The 23,574-nt window shown below is 40.6% G+C and overlaps 1 protein-coding gene across 1 annotated transcript in view; it reads left to right on the top strand.

Moving 5' to 3' along the window:
* The window catches only part of rpa1 (replication protein A1), a 99,022-nt gene that overhangs the window by 11,606 nt on the left and 63,842 nt on the right, over positions 1-23,574 (top strand). Inside the window, exons 4-7 of the mRNA XM_043718171.1 lie at positions 2,901-3,009; positions 20,891-20,979; positions 22,161-22,244; positions 22,852-22,984. Of these exons, the coding sequence (XP_043574106.1) occupies positions 2,901-3,009; positions 20,891-20,979; positions 22,161-22,244; positions 22,852-22,984 (415 nt within the window). The remainder of the gene's footprint in view (positions 1-2,900; positions 3,010-20,890; positions 20,980-22,160; positions 22,245-22,851; positions 22,985-23,574) is intronic.

The raw sequence follows: 23,574 nt of genomic DNA, 5'->3' as shown, positions 1-23,574 counted from the left end.
TTTACCCTATCCAGGCCCCTCATGATTTTATAAACCCCTAAGGTCACCCCTCAGCCTCTGATACTATAGGGAAAACAGCCCTAGTCTATTCAACCTCTCCCTCTAGCTCAAGTCCTCCAACCCTGGCAACACCCTTATAAATCTTTTCTGAACCCTTTCAAGTTTCACAACATCCTTCCGACCGGAAGGAGACCAGGATTGCATGTAATATTCCAACAGTGGCCTAATCAATGTTCTGTACAGCCACAACATGACCTCCCAACTCCTGTACTCAACACTCTGTCCAATAAAGGAAAGCATACCAAATGCCTCCTTACTATCCTATCTACATGTGACTCCACTTTCAAGGTGCTATGAACCTGCACTCCAAGGTCTCTTTGTTCAGCAACACTCCCTCAGACCTTACCATTAGGTGTATAAGTCCTGCTAGGATTTGCTCTTCCAAAATGCAGCACCTCTCATTTATCTAAATTAAATTCCATCTGCCATTCATTGGCCCATCTTCTCAGCATCCCATTGTAATCTGAGGTAACCTTCGCTGTCCACTACTTCTCCAATTTTGGTGTCATCTGCAAACTTACTAACTATACCTCTTATGCTCACATCTGCTTGCTGAAAGAAAAAAAAGCCTAAGATGGTAGAAATAGGCCATTTGGCCCATAAAGTCTGCTCCACCATTCATTGAGATGGAGGCAGATCTGTCCCTCCAATCTGCTTTTCTGTCTTATTCCCATAACCTTCATGATTAAAAATCTCAATCTTGAATATGCTTATAACACAGCACAAGCAGTATAAAAGAAAACCAAATGGGGAATAAATTTTGATCCGGGCACATTGAACTCTGTGTTGAATTCATAAGGCTGTCAAATATCTAATTGAGTGATAAGATACTATTCCTGAAGCTTACCTGGAGCCTCACTGGAAAGTGCAATAGACAGGGGATAGAAATCTCAATGTGAGAGCAATGTGGAATCCCTGAAACACTTCTGTTTCTCTTTCCTGGTGCCTAAGCTGAGATTTTTTTTAAACCATTTTCTGTTTTTAATGCAAACTGTTGCTATTGCAAGCCTTTTTAGTTGGCAAACAGTGGCTCTGCAAGACTCTAAAGAAATATTTGAAGGTGATCACTCCAGTGTATGAGTGAAACCAACTTCACAATTGAAATGCTCCATGATACTGGATTTCTTTGACTTTTATCAGCGAAAACAAGAATGCATTATGGGAAAATTGTCAAACTGTGGACTTGTTATCCAATTTTCTAATGACAATCACAATACAATATTGCTTAGAATGTTAATTAGCAGTTGATGAATTGGTTAAGAGTTCAGAAGTAGCCCTGAACTATAACCCTTGCTGAGGTGTCAACTTTTGCACAATATTCTCCTCCTTGTTTTCCAAAACCTCCCTGTCTTTGCATCTCTCCATCTTTAATCTCCTCTTGTCCCACACCCTCCAAGAGGGGATTGTAAGTTTTAATTATAGAGTCATAGAGATGTACAGCATGGAAACAGACCCTTCAGTCTAACCCATCCATGCTGATCAGATATCCCAATCCAATCTAGTCCCACCTGCCAGCACCCGGCCCATATCCCTCCAAACCCTTCCTATTCATATACCCATCCAAATGCCTCTTAAATGTTGCAATTGTACCAGCCTCCTCCACATCCTCTGGCAGCTCATTCCATACACTTACCACCCTCTGTGTGAAAAAGTTGCCCCTTTGGTCTCCTTTTTTTTATATGTCTTTCCCCTCTCACCCTAAACCTATGCCCTCCAGTTCTGGACTCCCCAACCCCAGGGAAAAGACTTTGTCTATTTATCCTATCCATGCCCCTCATAATTTTGTAAACCTCTATAAGGTCACCCCTCAGCGTCCGACGCTCCAGGGAAAACAGCCCCAGCCTGTTCAGCCTCTCCCTGTAGCGCCGATCCTCCAACCCTGGCAACATCCTTGTAAACCTTTTCTGAGCCCTTTCAAGTTTCACCACATCTTTCTGACAGGAAGGAGACCAGAACTGCATGCAATATTCCAACAGTGGCCTAACCAGTGTCCTGTACAGCCTCAACATGACCACCTAACTCCTGTACTCAATACTCTGACCAATAAAGGAAAGCATACCAAACGCTGCCTTCAGGATCCTATCTACCTGCGACTCCACTTTCAAGGAGCTATGAACCTGCAGTTTGGACGTTTTCCATTCATAATTGTTCCATGATTGGTGACCTTGCCTCCAATTACTGGAGCCTGAGCTCTAGAATTTCCTCTCTATACGTCTTTCTTGCTCCCCACCTTTTAAGACACTTCTTGAAACCTACATTTTTGACAAAGCATTCAGTCATTTGATCTAATATCTCGTTATGGGCTCAGTTTTACTTAATGTTCCAATGGAGTGCTCTAGAATATTCCATGACTTTTTAAAAGTGCTATATAAAATATAAGACTGTAAGACATACATGCAGAAGCAGGCCTTTCAGGCCATCAAATTTGCTCTGCTACTCAGTAAGACAGTGGCTGATTTGATAACTCTCAATTTGATTTTTCCTGCCTTTTCCGAATGAAGCTTGATTCCCTTACTGATTTTTTAAAAAATGCCTGTCCTAGCCTTGAATGTACTTATGACCCAGCCTCTACAGTCCTCTGCTATATGGACTTTCACAGGTTCAGTATCCTCTAAGTGAAGAAATTTCTCTCACTTACATTGTCACCCTTTTATAATGAAAATATGCCCTCTGCTCCAAGACTTTTCCGAAAAGAGGAAACTGCTTTTTTGCACATAACCAGTCAGGATCCTGAAGAATCTTATATGTTTCAATGAGGTCACTTCTTATTCTTTGTGTTAAGATATTAAGATACAAATAGGTGGCAAACTGGATTTAACCTAAACTACTACTTATTTTAGCTTTCCTGCTTGCAACTCAGCTGAATTACATGGGAGATGAGGGTCTTATTGCAGTAAACTGTGTCTGCCAGATCAACCGGTTCATCTGTAATACAATGAAGGATGGAAGGTATGAAAATTACTTTGTTGCTTAAATGTTAAAATAATTCCAGTATAGTAAGGGCATCTTGCTTTGGCTGGACGAGAAAATTGGAGCATGAGTGGCAAATATGCTTAATGTCTCGTTCCATGTGCAGTAACAAGGAAAAGAATGGCAAGGACAATGCATATGGATCGAGAATCCAAGATTAGGATTGATAGAACTTGCAAGTGTGTACCATCTTATTCTCTAAGTCCCAAAGCAAGCACGGTGGTAAAATACTCACCATCAAATTGGTTATTAGTTGTGACTTTAAAGTCTCAATTCAGAGACTTGAAGGCAAACTAGGCTGACAGTCCTGTGTAGACTGATGGAATTATGTGCTTATTGGAGGCACCATCTGTTGGCCAAAACAATAAACTTGAGCTGGATCTGACCCCTCAGGTGGATCTGAAAGATTGGAAGAATTCAGAGAAGTGGGCAGAAGTACTCCCCAGTGCCCTCCCAGTCTTAATCTGTGCACCAAAAATGAACTTTAGCTCAGAATTAGATTAGATTACTTAGTGTGGAAACAGGCCCTTCGACCCATCAAGTCCACACCACCCCCCCGAAGCGGGGGCTCACCCATACCCCTACATTTACCCCTTACCTAACACTACGGGCAATTTAGCATGGCCAATTCACCTGACCTGCACATCTTTGGACTGTGGGAGGAAACCGGAGCACCCAGAGGAAACCCACGCAGACACGGGGAGAACGTGCAAACTCCACACACAGTCGCCTGAGGCGGGAATTGAACCCGGGTCTCTGGCGCTGTGAAGCAGCAGTGCTAACCACTGTGCCACCGTGCCGCCCACAAATGCAGAAGGAAGTCGTTTACCTCATTGTGTCTGCACCATCTCTGCAGATGTGCAATTCACCTTGTGCCATTCCCCTGTCCTCCACACAATTTTGTATATTCCTTTTTGGATAACGGTTTAGTTCCCTATTGAATACTTCACTTGAGCAATATGTGGCAGAACTTAACCGTTCCACACATTGAGTGACTAGTTTTTTTGTCACTTTTGCTTCTTTTGCCAATTAATTTAAATCAGTTTGTAGGTTTGCTGGTAGATTAGTTCTCTGACGTTTCATCACCATGATAGGTAACATCAGTGAGCCTCTGAAGCGCTGGTGTTTTGTCCTGCTTGCTATTTATCTGTCTTAGTCTGTTGTGGTGGGTGATGTCACTTCTGGTTCTTTGTCTGAGAGGTTGGTAAATGGGGTCCAAATCGATATTTGTTAGTGGAGTTCCGGTTTGAATGCCAGGCCTCTAGGAATTCCCGTGCGTGTCTTTGTTTGGTCTGTCCCAGGATATATTGTCCCAGTAATAGTCATAGAGATGTACAGCACGGAAACCGAGCCTTCAGTCCACCGTGTCCATGCTGACCCGATATCCTAATCTAGTCTAGTCCCATTTGCCAGCACCTGGCCCATATCCCTCCAAAAACTTCCTATTTATATACCCATCCAAATGCCTCTTAAATGTTGCAATTGTACCAGCCTCCACCACATCCTCTGGCAGCTCATTCCATACCCGTACCACCCTCTGCCTGAAAACCTTGCCCCTTAGGTCTCTTTTTTTTTTTTATTTTTCCCCTCTCACCCTAAACCTATGCCCTCTAGTTCTGGACTCCCGACCCCAGGGAAAAGACTTTGCCTATTTATCCTATCCACGCCCCTCATAATTTTATAAACCCTCTAAGGTCACCTCTCAGCCTCCGACGCTCCAGGGAAAACAGCCCCAGCCTGTTCAGCCTCTCCCTGTAACTCAAATCCTCCAACCCTGGCAACATCCTTGTAAATCTTTTCTGAACCCTTTCAAGTTTCACAACATCTGGTCTCCTTCCTATCGGAAAGAATTGCATGCAATATTCCAACAGTGGCCTAATCAATGTCCTGTACAGCCGCAACATGGCCTCCCAACTCCTGTACTCAATACTCTGACCAATAAAGGAAAGCATACCAAACGCTGCCTTCACTACCCTATCTACCGTGACTCCACTTTCAAGGAGCTATGTACCTGCACTCCAAAGTCTCTTTGTTCAGCAACACTCCCTAGGACCTTACCTGCTGTCCACTACACCTCCAATTTTGGTGTCATCTGCAAACTTACTAACTGTACCTCTTATGCTTACATCCAAATCATTTATGTAAATGACAAAAAGTAGAGGACCCAGCATTGATCCTTGTGGCACTCCACTGGTCACAGGCCTCCAGTCTGAAAAACAACCCTCCACCTTCACCCTCTGTCTTCTATCTTTGAGCCAGTTCTGTATCCTAATGGCTAGTTCTCCCTGTATTCTGTGATATCTAACCTTGCTAACCAGTCTCCCTTGGAGAACCTTGTTGAATGCCTTACTGAAGTCCATATAGATCACATCTGCCAATCTGCTCTCATCAATCCTTTGTTACTACTGCAAAAAATCTCAACCAAGTTTGTGAGACAAAGCCATGTTGACTATCCCTAATCATTCATTCCCTTTCCAAATATGTGTACCTCCTGTCCCTCAGGATTCCCTCCGACAACTTGCCCGCCATCGACCTCAGGCTCACTGGTTTTTAGTTTCTTGAATTGTCTTTACCACCCTTCTTAAACAGTGGCGCCATGTTGGCCAACTTCCAGTCTTCCCGCACCTCACCTGTTAATGATGATACAAATATTTCAGCAAGAGGTCCAGCAATCACTTCCCTAGCTTCCCACAGAGTTCTCAGGTACACCTGATCAGGTCCTGAGGATTTATCCATCTCTATACATTTCAAGACATCCAGCACTTCCTCTTCTGTAATATGGGTGTTTTTCAGCATCGCCATCTATTTCCCCACATCCTATATCTTCCATGTTCATCTCTATAGTAAACACTGATCCAAAATACTTATTTAGTATCTCCCCATCTCCTCCGTCTCCGCACGAAGGCTGCCTTGTTGATCTTTGAGGGGCCCTATTCTATCCCGAGTTACCCTTTTGTCCTTAATGTATTTGTAAAAGCCCTTTGGATTCTCCTTAATTCTATTTGCCAAAGCTATCTCATGTCCCCTTTTTGCCCTCCTGATTTCCCTTTTACATATACTCCTCGTCCTTCCTTTTATACCCTTCTAAGGATTCACTCAATCTATCCTGTCTATACCTTACATATGCTTCCTTCTTTTTCTTAACCAAACCCTCAATTTCTTTAGTCATCCAGCATTCTCTATACCTACCAGTCTTTCCTTTTCCTCCTAACAGGAATATACTCTCTCTGGACCCTTGTTATCTAATTTCTAAAGGCTTCCAATTTTCCAGTCGTCCCTTTACCTGTGAACATCTGCACCCAATTAGCTTTTGAAAGTTCTAGCCTAATTCAGTCAAAGTTGGCCGTCTTCCAATTTCGAACTTCAACTTTTAGATCCAGTCTACCCTTTCCCATCACTATTTTAAAACAAATCGAGCCCCAAAGTGCTCCCCACTGACATCTCAATCACCTGCCCTGCCTTAATTCCCAAGAGGAACACCAGTTCCCAAGAAATAAGGCAGGGCACCAATCGAACTGGTGTTCCTCTTTGTGTGTATCTAGTGATAGTTGGTCATGTCTTTTGGTGGCTAGTTGTTGCTCACGTATCCTGGTGGCTAGTTTCCTGCGTGTCTGTCCAATGTAATGTTTATTACAGTCCTTGCAGGATATTTTGTATATGACGTCTGTTCTGTTCGTTGGTACAGGTTCCTTTTAAATTCATCAGGAACTGTTTCAATGTGGTGGTAAGTTTGTGGGCTGCCATGATGCCTGGGAGTCTGAGTGGTCTCGTCATCATCTCTGAGATGTCTTTAATGTAAGGCTGGAACAACTGGTACCCGATAAGAGTGGTGCTGGAAAAGCCCAGCAGGTCAGGCAGCATCCGAGGAGCAGGTAAATCGACGTTTCGGGCTAAAGCCCTTCATCAGCATTTGCCTGAACCGTTGATTTTCCTCCTCAGATGCTGCCTGACCTGCTGTGTTTTTCCAGCACCACTCTAATCTTGACTCTTACCTCCAACATCCATATCTGGTACCCGATAAGCACAGTCGAGGAGCAGGTAAATCGACGTTTTGGGCTAAAGCCCTTCATCAGCTTTTGCCTGAACCGTTGATTTTCCTCCTCCAGATGCTGCCTGACCTGCTGTGTTTTTCCAGCACCACTCTAATCTTGACTCTTACCTCCAACATCCATATCTGGTACCCGATAAGCACAGTCTGCCAGTTCCTACACAGACTTAAACTAGAAGACACAACACGCCCAGAGACTAGCCACCTTGTCAATTGCATTTTCCTTGATGCATTTGTTCAGAAGAATTAAGGGTATCTGTTCTTGGTGTCAGTGGAACGGTGTAAATAAGGTGATAACATTTGTTCACTTGTGGAACGAGTGACAGTATTTCCTTTTAACCCAGAGGGCTGGGACCTGCGCATATTTTACATTTGGAGGTTGGATAACTGATAACTGAAGAAGGGCTTATGCCCGAAATGTCGATTCTCCTGCTCCTCGGATGCTGCCTGGCCTGCTCTGCTTTTCCAGCACCATACTTTTCATAATTGAATTTCTAGTTTGTATTGCTTACTCTTAAAACTCATACTCAGTAGGAAAATAATTTGTAATTTAATAAGCTGAGTAGAATATGCATGTTATGGAACAATCCTAATACATTTTCATGTATATCACATTGAGCAGATTTGAATTTATCAAGCTCAGCTCCCTAATTTCTGGAATGTGAAAGTCTCATTACTATTACAAGTTAGGAAAACACAAAGGCTAAAACTGAAATAGTAAGAAAGTTGGAAGATGTTCATGCGTGAGTATGAGAGAGGGGGGGAGAGACAGGACAGAAGCTGGTGGAAAGGTTAACTCTTTGTGGTCTGATTTGAGTATACACTTGCTGTCATGGATTGAATGTTTGTACATTGTTCCCTGGAGTTCGAGATCTGGGAATGTTCTGAATTTAATTTTCATTTTGAGGATGCAAGATGATTGTCTTTTTTAAAATGGCATTTTAAAAAAGACTATGATATTGGTTATTTTAGCTGAGCGAAGTTACCTCATGACCTTTTCCACACAGTTTAGACTATCTCATTATGATGTACTGTTCAAAGGGATGCTTATCTAGCCAAGACAATTGGCCATTTGGTTTGGCTTAATCAGGGTTTCTCACTTTGAGCATGTAGCTTAATTAGTCAAGAGTGCTCAGACCGATCTATTAGTTTCTCTTCTACAAACTTTTGCCATTTTATTCCTCTGATTTAAGGACATGTGTTTTTTGTAATCTCCATACCAATCTTTGTATAAAGACATCTTGTTTGCAGCAATAAGTGGAGTAGTCTGAGAGAGCACTTCGGGGTAAGGGCTGGCAGTGCTAATATGCTCATGGTTTTCAAACCTTAGCTCAAGTCTGGCTTGTAAGGATTTATGTTACAGTGTAACATTGCCATTGGTAAATAAAAGTAATAATTTAAATTAAACTGTCTGTAACAATTTTTTATTGTCCAGACTACCACAGACTGCAATCTCTGGGATGACCCAAGAGAGGCTTACAGGTTGAGTCCATTAGGGATTCCCTGAGCTGTCTCAAATAGATCCTTTATTTTTTTGTAAATATGTTTATTAGTAAATATTTTAACATATAAAATTATTAAAAAATACAATCAATAACAAATATCAATATAATAAGAAAAAAACCACACATTACAATACAAGTACTGTCTCCTAACTATTAACCTATCCTCTAATACAAAGCAAACCCTAACATGCTGCAAAGCAACACCAAAAAAAAAACACCAAACAGAGGAATGGGAGCATTCTATACATACCCGTATTAACTCAGGAGACCCCTCTCCAGGGCCCAGGGCTTGACAAACCTAACCACCCTGCTTAAACAAACGCTCTAGTTAAGACAATTGACAAATCTGTTTCCAAATAACTCAAGTAGGGCTGCCATTTCTTAAAAAATGGTCTGTTGTGTGGTGCATCATGTTTGTAAAAAAAAAAAAGTCCAAGGGAATGTGCTCCATAATTAATTTCTGCCATCCCAGCAAGCCCGGCGGGTTCTCAGACACCCAATTCATCAGCATATTCTTCAATGCACAGTATGCAAGAATATTAAATAGTTTCTTCCCATGCTCGTCTAAAGATGGTAAATTCGGTAAACCTAAGTGGAGAGATATTGGGTCTACTTTGACTTCAGTCCTCAATACCCTCCCTATCTCTCCTGCCACAGTAAACACTCAGCCTGTGGCATGTCCAGAAGCAATGGGTAAGAGTACCTACACTTATTTTACATTTGGGGCACATTGAAGATGCTCCTTTTTTAAAATTCGCCCGACAGTCTGGTGCCAGATGAGCCCTGTGCAGAACTCTGAACTGCGTAGCGCATGTCCTATTACAGATTGAGATCTTTCGAGTATTCTCCCATATGTTCTCCTATGTTTCAGAAGAGATCTCTGCTCCCAGACCCCTCATAACCGGTTAATATCCTGCCACCCAGCAGGCAATACAGGGCACTAACTGAAAGGGTGCTTGTGCAACGTAGCAACAACCGCTCTGTATAGGGCTTAGTGAGAAGCGTAGTTGTCTTCTGGATGAAATCCCGAACCTGTCTTACAAAAGCAAGTTTTTTTTTTTGCGTCCATATTGAATTCAAGGCAGACGAAGGCCTTGATCTGTTGTAGCTTAGTCACCGTAGGCAGTGCAAAATTTGCTGCTTCCGCGGCTCTCAACTGTGTCTCAAGTAGATGCTGCTGTTCCTCCTCCTGTCTTTTCCGGCAAACTGAATAGGAAATAGCTAATCCCCTAGCAAAGGCCTTAGTCCGTCCATGCTATGGGAGACTGCTACTAGCCGTGCCTGAGTTGATAGTCAAGAATTCCTAAAACTCCTTCGAAAAATATTCCGCAAATTTGGAATCCTTAAGGAGAAAAGGGTCTAACAGCCAGTGCTGCAAACCTAGCCCTTCACTCTTGTCCTTAACCTCCAAATATACTGCCGCTGATCAGAGATAGCTATATTCCCAATTTTACAACCCATAATCGAATCCAGAAGGGCCAAAGGAGCCAGAAAGAGGTCAATCCTCGTGTGACATCTCCAAATATCCACCAGCCCCAACTCCTCGCATAAGTCAACCACCTGCTTGGCCTGCGAANNCCCCCCCCCCCCCCCCCCAATAATAATGTGCCATGTTCCAAAAGCACTCAACTTAGAGAAAGCACTCATCAAAGATTTGAGGGGATGCGCCGAAGGACAGTAGACGTTTAAAATAACATTTATCAGGGCTTTAAGTATCACAAACCGTCCCTGCTCATCTTTCACCTGCTCTAATAATGTGAATGGAAGATTTTTCTGGATAAGCACCGCCACTCCTTACTTTTAGTAGTAAAGGATGAAAAGAATACCTGGTCATAACCCCTGCCATTGTAACTTCAGGTATTCCCCATCATCAAGATGGGTTTCCTGCAACAAAGTGATAACAACCCTTTCCCTCTTCAGGCGAGAAAGCACTTTTTTCCCTTCAACAGGCAAATGACTTCCCTTAATGTTCCAGGTGCACCATTTAATAAGACAATTAGCCGTATCACCTTTCAGACACCCTTGAACCCTTCTGAGGGAGAGCCCTACTTACAAAGTGCCGAGCATAAGTAAATAAAGACTGAGTAGTTTTTGTATATATAGTTCCACGATTCTATCATAACTATAAACAACTATTGCTACAAAGAAAACCAACTATAAAACTTTGAATGGAAGACTCTTTCCCCAGCCCATAGGGGGCACTCACCCTATCTATCCCCTCCTTCACAGCTCCTTCAAACCCAGACTGTGTCCCAGCCTTAGGCCAGAAAAAAACAAGGAGATGATCCTTAAATCAACAGAAAAAAGACCAAGTCAGGATGAGCATTCCACCCATCCCTGGCTTCATATCACCCCGACTTGTGACTAAAAGAAGCGGAACAAACAAAAAAAAGGGAGACCCCACAAAGGACGTCCACAAAATTTCCCATCAGAAAATCCAGTTTTTAAAAAAAAGGAACAACTTATTCCAAAGTCTTTTTTCCCCCTTTACAAAAAGGAAATTATTAGGGAGAAAGAAAGGAATAAAACAGGAAGGGAAAACATGGGGAAAGATAGAAAAGAGAACAAACATTAACCGTATTCTTCAGGCCAATCCGTCTATTTTAAAGTGTCTACAAAGTTTTTAGCCTCATCCGCCGAGTCAAATGTATAAACTGAGTCCTCGTGGCTGAAATGAAGTACTGCAGGTTATCTCATGGAGTACTGGATGCCCAGTTCCTCAACCTCTTTTTAACTTCATCGAAGGGCTTCCTCTTTCGAATTACAGCTGCTGAAAAATCCTGGAAAAACATGATTTTTTGACCCCTTGTACAGTAGTGCCTGCAGATCTTTTCCCAGAGATCTGGAAGCTTCTATGACTTTTTGGTTGTCCTTATATGAATGGAAATGCACTAGGACCAAGTGGGGGTGCTGCACTGGGCCTGATCTGTGCACTGTAACCCGATACGCCCTTTCAATCTGTAACCTGCTGGACTTGACGTAAAGGCCCAAAAACGTTTGGCAGCCAGCTTCAAAGAAGCTGACTGGCTGCTCACCTCCCTCATCTTCAGGGAGCCCGACAATTCGGAGATTTATCCTCCAATCTCGATTTTAGAGGTCATCGATATGGTCTCGCAAGGCACGCGCTCTCGCTCCAGCACCTGGATCCGACTGGATGAGGACTCCATTGCAGCTTCCGAGGCCTTAGTTCGACCCTCCACCATCTCCATCCTCTCCCCGAGGCCCTGGATCTCCTGCTCATGCTTCTGCAGTATGGATGCGATAGGTTGGACCTGGGCACGAATCTCCCCACTGATTTCCTCAATCGCAGCCCCATCTTTCAAGGTTAAGTCTCTCCATCGCTGCAGCCAATTCCTGAGAGTCTGTCAGGTCCCCAGGGGGTTCAGGAGAGGCTGCTGCAGCCTCTGGTGTAGTAAGTGCTTCAGGGGAGTGTCCTCCCTGCTGCTGTTTGCTTGCTCCTTTTCCCTTTGGTATCCTCCCCACTCCCAAATATTAACAAATATGTATTCTGTAAGGTTTTAAATTAATAATTCCACCACAAGTTCGCCAGGGGTGGCAAAAAAGCGCTGGTATGCCTTGGCTGTTGGGAAGAGCTATCCACAGCAGTTCTACAGAATTGCCGCCATCTTGCCGAGTCTTCAAATAGATACTTTAACAGCTACTTACTGGAGTGCATCTTGTAGATGGTGTACACTGCTGTGATTGTACATCCGTATTGAAGGAAGTGAATATTGAAGATGATGAAGTGACAATCAAGTGGAGTGCTTTGTCATAGCTGATATTAAGCTGCTTGCATGTTAGTAATGCTGCCAACAAGATAAATCCAGGTTTTGCTAGCTGAGTCACTGTATACTTCCCTTGAGAATATGGTGGTGAGCAACTTTCTTGAACTGCTGCCGTCCATTTCATTTAGGAAATCCCACAGTGCTGTTCCAGATGGAATTGTAAAATGGTGCGTGCCATAGAGAGAAAGTTGCATGGGTGGTGTTCTCTGCTGTCACTGCCTTTGTCCTTACTGTTGGTGGTGGACGTGTGTTTGGAAGATGCTTCTCTGGGGCTTGGTGAATTTCTGCAGTGCATCTTTGTAGATGGCAACATTCTACTACTACTGACCAATCAGTGCTGGAGAAAATGAATGTCTGCAGGTGTTGTGTCGGCTTTGTCCTGGGTGATGTCAAACTTGTGGTGTTGGAACTTCATTCATCCAGGCAAGTAGGGAGTATGCAATCACATTGCTTGTGTGTTGTAGATGTGGTCTTTGCTTGCCCTGACCTGCTTTTACGCCCATAGTATTGATATAGTTAGTCCAATTCTGTTTATGGTCAATGGTAACCACCAGGATGGTAATAGTGGAGGATTCAGCAGTGATAAAATCATTGAATTTAAGGAGGAGGGTGTGATTCGATTCTCTCTTTTGAAGATGATCATTGCCTGGCACTTGCATGATGTGAATGTTATTTGCCATTTGTCAGCTGAAATCTAGAGATTGTTTAGGTCTTGCTGCATTTAAACAGGAGTTGCTTTGTCAACAGTGAATGGGGCTGAACATTCTGTGGTCATTGGCGAGCATTCCACCTTCTGATGAAGGAATGGTGTGATCTTGTAGTGGAGAATTATAACTTTAGATTGAAGGAACCACTATTATGCAGACAGGTGCTGTCCTTTCCTTGGAAATTGATTACACTGTATAGCAAGTTTTTTTTTGCTGAAGTTGGCAATGTTGCTTGTTCTCACATACGCTGCAATTTTTGCTGGATCTGCGGTCCATTTGAAACATGAGAAAATTATAGTGTCCTTTCTTTTTTTGGCGGTCACAACCCATTTCATAAATAGTACTTGACCCAGCTAATCTGTAAAGATTAGCTCTACATTGTTTATTTGATACTGCAAGCTTCTATTATTTACTGGTTTGACTGTCTGTTAGATGTGTGTTCAATTTAATCACCTATCTTCCTAGCATATATCATGTTACAATATTATGCAAAATGTAGTATTTTTTTATTCTTTTTCATTGTTTCTCATTGCATATTTATAGGAAAAGAAGTGAAGGGTACTGAAAAGTCCAAAGATAATTCCACGCGCTGAGAACAAACCCTAGCCTGATTTTAAATCTGTAATTTTAAACTAATAGTTGATGAGAAAGATAGAGGATAGTGAGTCATGACTATCAGTGAAAAGCAAAGATCCTAAATGTAAACTGTCAGTCTGCATATCCTATGAATCTATTCTTGTTGTTTTAATATGTACATCAAGGACTGAAGTTCCTTACTAGCCTTGATGCAGAATGATGCTGAAAAACAATGGTGTCTGCAACTTGCTGCATGATCCAAAACAGCATTTACTAAGTGGCTTTATGAAATCTTATCTGAAACATTCCTGTCGGGAAGCTAACCCAAAAGACGAATGAACCCATCAAGGATGAATGTAGTCAAATTCTCACTTTATATTTGGCTTTGATTTTTACATATTCAATAATTCTGAGATGCTATAAGAGTCAATGCTTCCGCTCCAATTACAAGCAGTCCGGTCTGGGTCCATGATAATACTTGTTACTTTGTCCGAAGTTTATGGGTTGAAGTCCAACTTTGAAACCTGAATAACTGTTTTGGCCAATACCCCAGTGCAATATTGAGGAGTGGTGTGTGTCAGGTACACAGTCTTTCCAAAGAGACATGAGAGTAAGAGTATATGTGTTCCCTCCTGTCCTCACGTCACACTACTTGAAGATGAACCATGTCCTGAAATCAGATTAGCTCGTATGTATTTAGTTGCCAATTAAGATCTAGCTGTAAGCTAATTGGCTGTGAAGTCCTTTCTGAATTCTAGTTTGTACACAATCCATCTCTGTTTTGTTTCCTTTTTTTTCTGAATTTAAAAAAGAATCTTCCAACCTGTCAACCTTTTTATCATTTTACGTTCCTATGCTTTTATTTATAATGGAAAGCTTACTGCATTTCACTTGCATCATTATTTGGATTAAGTCATGTGTTGAAGATTGGACTGAACTTGGATGGTTGACCCATGAAGCATTGTTTGTGGGAGAGTGTTGGAATGTTGTAGGGGCAGAAATGCATGGATGATATAGAATAAAAGATAGTTGTCAACTATCAGGTCAGTGAACATTTTTATAGAAAGAACACGTGAGTGTTTATTATTTAGGACTCTGAGGCTCAGTAAGTTTTTTTATTCAACCTGTTGTCACACACCTCTGGGACAGGATGGGCTTGAACTCTGACTCAGAGGTGTGGGCACTACCACTGAGGAGCAGTAAATCTCTGAGCAGGTTGTAATTTCAACATTCAGCCTTCTGATCTGGAGTCAGGTGCACTACTTCTGCATTACAAGCCCAATCCCAAAATCAGTTGATAACCTTGACAATAGTTGGGACTCTCCTGCTCCTCGGATGTTCCCTGATCTTTTGTGCTTTTCCACTGCCACACTTTTTGACTCATAGTTGGGTGGTGCACAAGAACAATAATGGTGAGGTTATCTGTTGCAGTGGCTGAGAATGGTAACGGCCTGTACGAGGAAGCTTTTGACGGGGAAGCAATTTTAAGTTGTTGAGAGGTTGTTTTAGTCTGGTCTTATCAGTGGTTTTACCATCGATTTTATCTTTGGTTTTACCTTGGTTTTACTGGTGCTATACGTCTGGCAATTTTATTGTTTTTCTCCGTTGTTTGAGCATTACTCGGACCAGGCCGGCAAATACAACCTCAGAAAAGATACGAGACGGCTGGTGACCTTTCGGTCTGACTTAAACCAAATTTGGCAGCGGCGATTATGGCCAATTCCAAAATTTCCGGTTGGGTGGGAGACCGGGAAAATAACTGCCCCGCATGGTTGCTATTGGCGACACCGTGCGCTAAATGTATGAGCCAAAAATGGGTTGGACAATCCGTCTCGACTCAGACGGATGAAACTATAAGGATTATTCCGGCAAGGCTGTCCTTGGGCAGGCACGAGGAAGTTGTTAATATCGTCCAGAATGATCAGGACATAATTCGAAGAGAAAGACTAATAGAGAACGGTGGCACAGTGGTTAGCACTGCTGCCTCACAGCACCAGAGACCCGGGTTCAATTCCCACCTCAGGCGACTGACTGTGTGGAGTTTGCACGTTCTCCCCCTGTATCTGCGTATAGCTCTGGTTTCCTCCCACAGTCCAAAGATGTGCAGGTCAGATGAATTGGCCATGCTAAATTGCCTGTAGTGTTAGGTAAGGGGTAAATGTAGGGGTATGGGTGGGTTGCGCTTCGGCGGGTCGGTGTGGACTGTTTCCACACTGTAACGTAATCTAATCTAATCTAAAGAAGGCCCCTCTACATTCGGGTTCATTTAACAGCCGGGCGATTTTTAATTCGAATTTTAATGGGCCATTTGTTTTTAGTCGATATGGAGAATCAGAGAGCAATGAGGAGAGGTATGAAGGTAGGATTATTTACGCGGTAATTGGGGAAACAGATAAATTAGAGTTAATAATTAAGTACCCGATAGAAGATTTTAAATGTAATTATTGTAATAATATCTATAACACCACGGGGATGTTTAGGAAACACTTAAAGATATGTAAAGGAATTAAATCAGTGAAAATTAGGTGTAGTAAATGTGAGTGGGAAGGGAATTATCAAGCAGTAGCGTGCCACTATCCAAAGTGTACTAAAAATGATGATAATAGTAGTAATAGTAATAAAGAAGGTGAGATAGAAAAATTATATCAGTGTGAAATATGCCCGTTAAAATTTAAGACAGCCAGCGGATTGGGGCAACATGAAAGGCATGTACATCCCATCTTGAGAAATGAGAAGAGAAAAAAAGGAAAGACAGAGATTAAGAAGTTGGAAAATAGAGAGGGAAATAAGAGGGGAATATGGTCTAAGGAAGAGGTGGAAAAGTTGCAACAATTAGAAGTAGAGTTTAGTGGCTGTAAAAATGTTAATAAAGTTATCGCGGAGAAAATAGGTTCTAAAACTGCAAAACAAATTTCTGATAAAAGGAGGTTATTAAATAAGAGTAAAAATCGCGATAATGATAAGGGTATAGATCAAGAAGTGTCCTTAATATTAGTGACAATAATGAAATGGAGAAACGTGACCTGGTGATAGGGAAATGGAGGAAGAAAGATTGAATGAACAGAGTGATCAGGAGAATAATAATACTATGGAGAATCTAGGTTATAGTGGTAGGTCACTAACAGAATTAATTAAAATAATTGAGGATGATATGGGTAGGAATAAAGGTATTATTAAGGAACATGATAACATTATGGATATGATAATGGACAAATTAGGAAGGAATAAGGAAGATGGTACATGTAAGAAGGTAACTCATGCTAAACGAGTAGGTTTTAAGCAAAGGGATAGTGGACAAAGAAGGAATAGGAAGGAAAATAAAGCTATGAAGGTATAGTAAAAAGAAGGGTAAATTTAAAGAAATGCAGGTTTTATATAAAACTAAGAGACAGTACCAAGCAAGAACCCTAATGGGGGCCCCAGTTAGGTGTGAATGTCCCCTTAGTAAGGAAGAGTTAGAAGATTATTATAAAGAGAGATTAACTAACCCGAATGATAAGAATAACTTAAGAGGCTTTGCAAAATATAAAAGTCAAGGGGAGGGATCGGTAGGTGGGATTCTGACTGGTCCTGTGACGGTGGAGGACGTGAATTTAGCCGTAAAGGTGATGGACGTAAAAACCGCTGCAGGGCCGGATGGGGTAACGCTGAGGGAGATAGTTAAGATATTTAATAAAGATAATACATTACTTCCTAGATTATATACTATTTGGATAAAAACGGGTAAAATACCAGATCAAATGAAAATAAGTAGAACGGTATTGATTCCCAAAGTGAGCGAAGAAGAAGGGTTAAGGGATATTAATAATTGGAAGCCAATAACTATAGGGCCAATTATGCTCAGAATATTTGCGAAAATTAAAATCCTAGAAAATATTATTAATGGGGCTAAAAAGAACAAGAGAGATTTAGTGGTAGCCTTTGTGGATCTAGCAAAAGCTTTTGATACAGTAGGCCTTAAACTAATTATAACAGCTCTGAAAAGACTCCAGCTCCCTTTAATGTTTATTAAATTGATTACAAATTTACATGGGAATAATTTTACTTAAGTGGAAGGTTTTAAGTGTAAAACCGGAAAAATTGAAATTTTAAGAGTCCAGCAAGGTGATACATTGTCACCGATTCTTTTTAATGTTGTAATGGACCCTTTGATAAGTACCATCGAAGAGAAGCAGAAAGGAATATTTTTGGGGTTAGATGGGAATAGCTTTCATTACGTGACATTAGCATTCGCGGATGATATAGCATTAATTAGTCAATCGTATGAGGGTATGGTCTACAATCTAAAATTGGTGGAAAAATTTTGTAACAATACGGGAATGGAGGTAAATATAAAGAAAACGAAAGGATTTTACTTTAGGTCGAAATAAGACAGTTATATATAATGATAGAACTAATTGGAAGTTAAATGATGGGATCATACAATTTATAGAACCAGGAAACACTAAATATTTAGGTGCCAAGATAGATCCGTGGATTGGAGTAAGTAAATTAGACTGGGAAAGCCAACTAGATATATGGATAGGAAATTTAAAATGATCCTCCTTAAAACCAGTACAGAAAATAGAACTTTTAAAAACTTATTTTATTCCTAGGCTGTATTATTATCTAATTTTATCAGAAGTTTCTATTAATTATCTTAATAAACTAGACAATATTATCAAAAGCGCAGTTAAAGAAATTTTACACCTCCCGCAATCCATCACGGATGGAGTGTTATATGCCAAATTCCGTGATGGTGGCCTTGCTTTAAACAGACTGTCAACCTTACTTCCTCATAATCAAAATTGGAATAATGGGACGCTACATAAATCCGAGGACGAAATTTTGTATGCACCGTTTCGGTTTGAAGGTGATAGTGTGGCTGTGAAAATGCACAAATTGAGTAAATTAAAAGTATTGAAAAAGATCTGGAACCCGACTATTAATCGGCGATTGGATGAAGAGGATACTATCATGGAAGATAGTGAAGTCGAGATGGATGAGTTTAAGAGTACTAATTGGAGATCTATAGAGGTACAGAGGTAGATGGCCCTCCCCTGTCAAGGGATAGGTGTTCATTACTATAAGAATGATTATGTATCCAACAACTGGTTGACAAAACTACAATTTATGAAGATGTCCAAAATTATTAATTCGATCTTGCTGAGAACAAATTTATTTCCAACACGGGCGTCATTGTCATATGGAAGGCCATTTAATATCAAGAATTGCAGAAGATGTAATGATATTTTGGAAACATTTGCTCATATTTCTGGGTGGTGCCCTTACGTCAAAAACATGAGAATTAAAAGGCATAATAGGATCGCAGAAGAGTTAGTCAAGTTTGTTAGGAAGAACGGGTGGACTCATATATATATTTTATTTTTATATATATATATATTATATAGTCGCGAATTAAAGATGATGCCGGAAAACTTTGGTGGTCGTGACTATTAGAACGGACCTTCAGATCAACTCTCTTGAATCGGCTTGGGGAGAGAAGATAAATAAATATAAACAGCTAGGAAAAGAGATAATGGACCTCATTGGTGGAGGAAAGATATCTTTTTATGAGTTTGTGATAGGAGCTAGAGGGAAGTGGTTCGAAAAGAACACCGAGTTAATGAAAGACCTCGGGATTTTGAAATTTAAATCTTTTGCATAGAATATCACAACCCTAACTTTATCTTTGACCCTTGAATTTCTACGGATTTTTATGGGCTCTTAATATCTCCTATCGACGCATTTTAATAAGGTTTTTAGGTATTTTAATAATTTTAAATAATGTTTTAAATAGTTTTAAATAATTTTGATTTTAATTAGTTTTAAATTTTAAGATTTTATTAATAAACTTGTATTGTTTTAGATCACTTAGTTAATGGGTGGTGGGTAATTCGAGGTGGTAAATAATTAAAGTGCACGCTACACACAAGTGATGAGTGGTAATTTAGACTAACCGTTGATAACCTCAGCTCATCCCTTGCCTCGCTGAAATTCTGATTGTGTTTTATACCGTCCCCTTAAGATCATCTGGCTGTGGTTTTGCTAGATAGGGGTATTCATTTGTCGACGAGCGACGTTAAAATCTCGAAAAGGACACGATCCATTGCGTATGGTAAGTGCATAAAACTAGCCATGCTGCGGAGGTGCTGGTGTTGGACTGGCATGGACAAAGTTTAAAAAATTACACAGCACCAGGTTATGGTCCCAACAGGTTTATTTGGAAGCACTAGCTTTTGGAATGCTGCTCCTTCATCGGGTACCTGTGGAAAAGGATCATAAGATGCAGAATTTATAGCAAAAGATTAGTGTCACAGCTGAAATGATATATTGAACAAACCTAGATTGCTGTTAAATCTTTAATCTTTTTAGAATGGGTTGTAGGTTTCAGTTCATTAATATTAAATCCCACAACTTCTTTTAAGTCACATTGCGTGTTTTTTTTTCCAGAATCTGCAGGCAGTCAATCCATGTAATATTTTATAAATTCCTACTTTGGAAATAGAACTAGTCTGACTCAAGATTGGGATGCAGACAAACTAACCGCACACCATTAATACACTGAGCTAAGATTCCACTTTTGTTTATAAAACCTTAAGTTATCTTGAGAATGTGCCTTAAAAGAAGTTCTAGGATTTACATATTTATGAATCAAAACCATTCTAAAAGATGAAAGACTTAACAGCAATGTAGGTTTGTTCAAGATATCATTTCAGTTATGACACTAATCTTTTGCTATAAATTGTGCCTTACAATTCTGCTCCACAGCTACGTGATGAAGGAGCAGCGCTCTGAAAGCTAGTGCTTCCAAATAAACCTGTTGGATTATAACCTGGTGTTGTGATTTTTAACTGTATTTAAGTAGAGCATTGAAGTACCATTGGGACATTTTTCTTTAAGACTAGATATTGTTGAGTTTAACATCAGTGTTGAATGAAGGAGGCTTAACTAGCACATTAATATTGCTGATAATGTGAGGTGAGGTTCAGACATGTTTCCAATGCAGCAAACCCATTCCATTAGATTGCTATTTATTATTTTCTGTAGAAAAAATCTACAATTTCACTGTCAATTTTCGTTTTAAAAATTCATGATCCTCCAGTTCTAATTTGATAAGAGACTTAATCTGATCAAATATTTCAGTCTTTCTGCAGATTGAAATATCTCTCCTCTTGCTGGGATGTGATAAAATTTACAGAATTAAAATATTAGTAAATTAGGAGGTTAAATGATCTGCCCCATTTGTTCTTTTTCCAGGCGTGCTGTCGTGATTGTTGACTTAAAAGTTGTCAAACCAGCCGATCAGGTGAATGGGAGAATTGGTAATCCAGTGCCAATCAATGAAGGCAAGTGTCATGTTTTCTCACATTTTTATTAGAGGTGAGCATGTATTTTTAAAAAAAAGAAATCTTTTGAGTTCAGTTTTAATTTTTGTTATATCTGCCATTATATATAGTCCCCCTGACTCCAGCTGGGAATGTTCTGATGTTTCATCCAACTGGCTAGCCCAGATAGTTATGTATCAGAAAGCTATTTATGCGATAATTCCATTCTTGCCCTAATTACACGCATATAGTTTGTGCGGCATTTGCAGGACAAAGATCAGAAGTTAAACTTCAACTCATCTACACTTCCAAGAATCTTTCCATTCTCCCAGTACTCTGTGTTCCTGTTACTCGTTCCAAAGTGAATCAACTCTTTTTTTTTCTGCATGAAACTCCATTTGCAAACTCAGTTCAGCTCTGCAGCTTATCTATGCCTCTCAACCTACAACATCCTTCGTCACTATCCACAACTCTTCTGACCTTAGTGTCATCTGCAAATTTACTGACCCATCCTTAAATTACCTCGCCCAGGGCATTTATGTAAATGACAAGCAACGGTGGGTGGCACGGTGGCCCAGTGGTTTGCACTGCTGCCTCTCAGCGCCAGAGACCTGGGTTCAATTCCCGTCTCAGGCAACTGTCTGCGTGGAGTTTGCACATTCTCCCCGTGTCTGTGTTCCTCCAGGTGCTCCGGTTTCCTCTCTCAGTCCAAAAATATGCAGGTGAGGTGAATTGGCCATGTTAAATTGCCCGTAGTGTTAGGTGAAGGGGTAAATGTAGGGGAATGGGTCAGGGTGGGTTGCTCTTCGGACTTGTTGGGCCGAAGGGCCTGTTTCCACAATGTAAGTAATCTAATCTAATCAATTCGAGGAATACTAAGGCTAATTATAGCTTTCCTGGAGTGACCGAACTTTATGCAGAATCAAGATCGAACTTGAAATCTCCTTTTATCTGTAACGTACGACTGTGCACTTAAGCAGCTCAGCATTTCAAGAAACATATCTGATTGAATGATGTTATGGTTAGACTTGTGTGTATTCTTTCTGTCTCTAATAAATTTCATTTAACGTAAAGTAAGTCAATATTGGTAATGCAGTATATGTTAGATCAAAAATGATTAGTCTTTGCAGGCTATGAGAATGTTGTGTTTTTGATTTAAATTGGTGAAGATTATCAGAATTTTAAAAATTTTTGTTGTGCAGGTCAGGCACAGCAATCAGCTGCTCTTGCCAATCAGTCAGCAACCAAACCAATGCAAAATGGCTATGCATCTGATACTGCTTCAGGTAAGAATGGTGTAAAGACAGTTGTACATAATATTAAATCAAGCACTACATCCAATGCTGAATGAAGGTTGCAATATAATGGAGGTGTAAATGTTGGAGTTTCTTTCTAAACACTTGTAAGCCAAATGGTCTATAGCTTTTGAGAGTGCAATTTCTTTCCTTTAAAGCACTTTGAATTTTATCTTCAAGTTTTTAAAAAGGCCAAGATTGAGAGTGACCAGAGTGCTGTCAAAGACTGTCAGCATGACTGGCTGAAACGTCAATTCTCCTGCTCCTCGGATGCTGCCTGACCTGCTGTGCTTTCCCAGCATCACATTTTTCAACTCTGATCTCCAGCATCTGCAGTCCTCACTTTCTCCTCATGACTGGCTGAATGGCCACTTCCTATGCTATAAAGCTCTCTGTTTATTCTAATTAATAAATAATGATGAAGAAAAAATCTCAAAAGAGAAGACTTAATTTGCTAAAGTCTTTCAGCTATTTACTGCACTTTAATTTTGTTGAATGTGAGTTTGTAAAATCGACCACGAGAATAGCCCAGAGCCTTGTATAAAAGTATCAAGTTTTTTTTTTCAAAGAGTATTAATATGCAAAATATGTCTTGTAGTACACAGCACCCTAGCAAAATCTGAAAGCATGATATCAAGCAAGCCGAGTGGTATCAGGGGACCACCCAGCAGCTCTGCAGGATCGCAGACCAAAGTGGTGCCCATTGCTTGCCTTAACCCCTACCAGTCAAAGTAAGTGAGCTCAATCTGTTTTAATTGTGTCTTTAATTTTTTTCCCCAAAAATTTAATAATTAGTATTTGCCTTCTGCAAACACAAATTTGTGAATAACAATTAGTTATTATTTTGCAGGGTAATTCCACGAAAGAGCTTTATTTTTACATTCAAACAGAAACTTGTTTTGATGTCATTCTCTGCACCTTTTCTGCTTTGAAACATCAGCTTTAATGAACAGTTTGTACAAATTATGTAAATACAAAATTGTGCATACATCATGAAGGTTGTACCAGTAAAAGCATAGGACTCTAGGAGGCTGTTTGTTTCATCAAGCCCCATCTTTCAATAGACCTGATGTATTTTGCTCTTTCATGGATTTTATGCTCCTGAATAAATCTGAAGGATGTGAATAACCGATAAAAAGAAAATAGAGATCAATATCTTTGGCTAATTTCATGGACATTTACTATAAACCGACCGACTCCCACAGCTACCTAGACTACACCTCCTCCCACCCTGCCCCCTGTAAAAACGCCATCCCATATTCCCAATTCCTTCGTCTCCACCGCATCTGCTCCCAGGAGGACCAGTTCCAAAACCGAACAA

Source organism: Chiloscyllium plagiosum, chromosome 28 (genome assembly GCF_004010195.1).
Source record: "Chiloscyllium plagiosum isolate BGI_BamShark_2017 chromosome 28, ASM401019v2, whole genome shotgun sequence".
Classification (NCBI taxonomy): domain Eukaryota; kingdom Metazoa; phylum Chordata; class Chondrichthyes; order Orectolobiformes; family Hemiscylliidae; genus Chiloscyllium; species Chiloscyllium plagiosum.
This window is presented reverse-complemented; position numbering and strand designations above follow the sequence as displayed.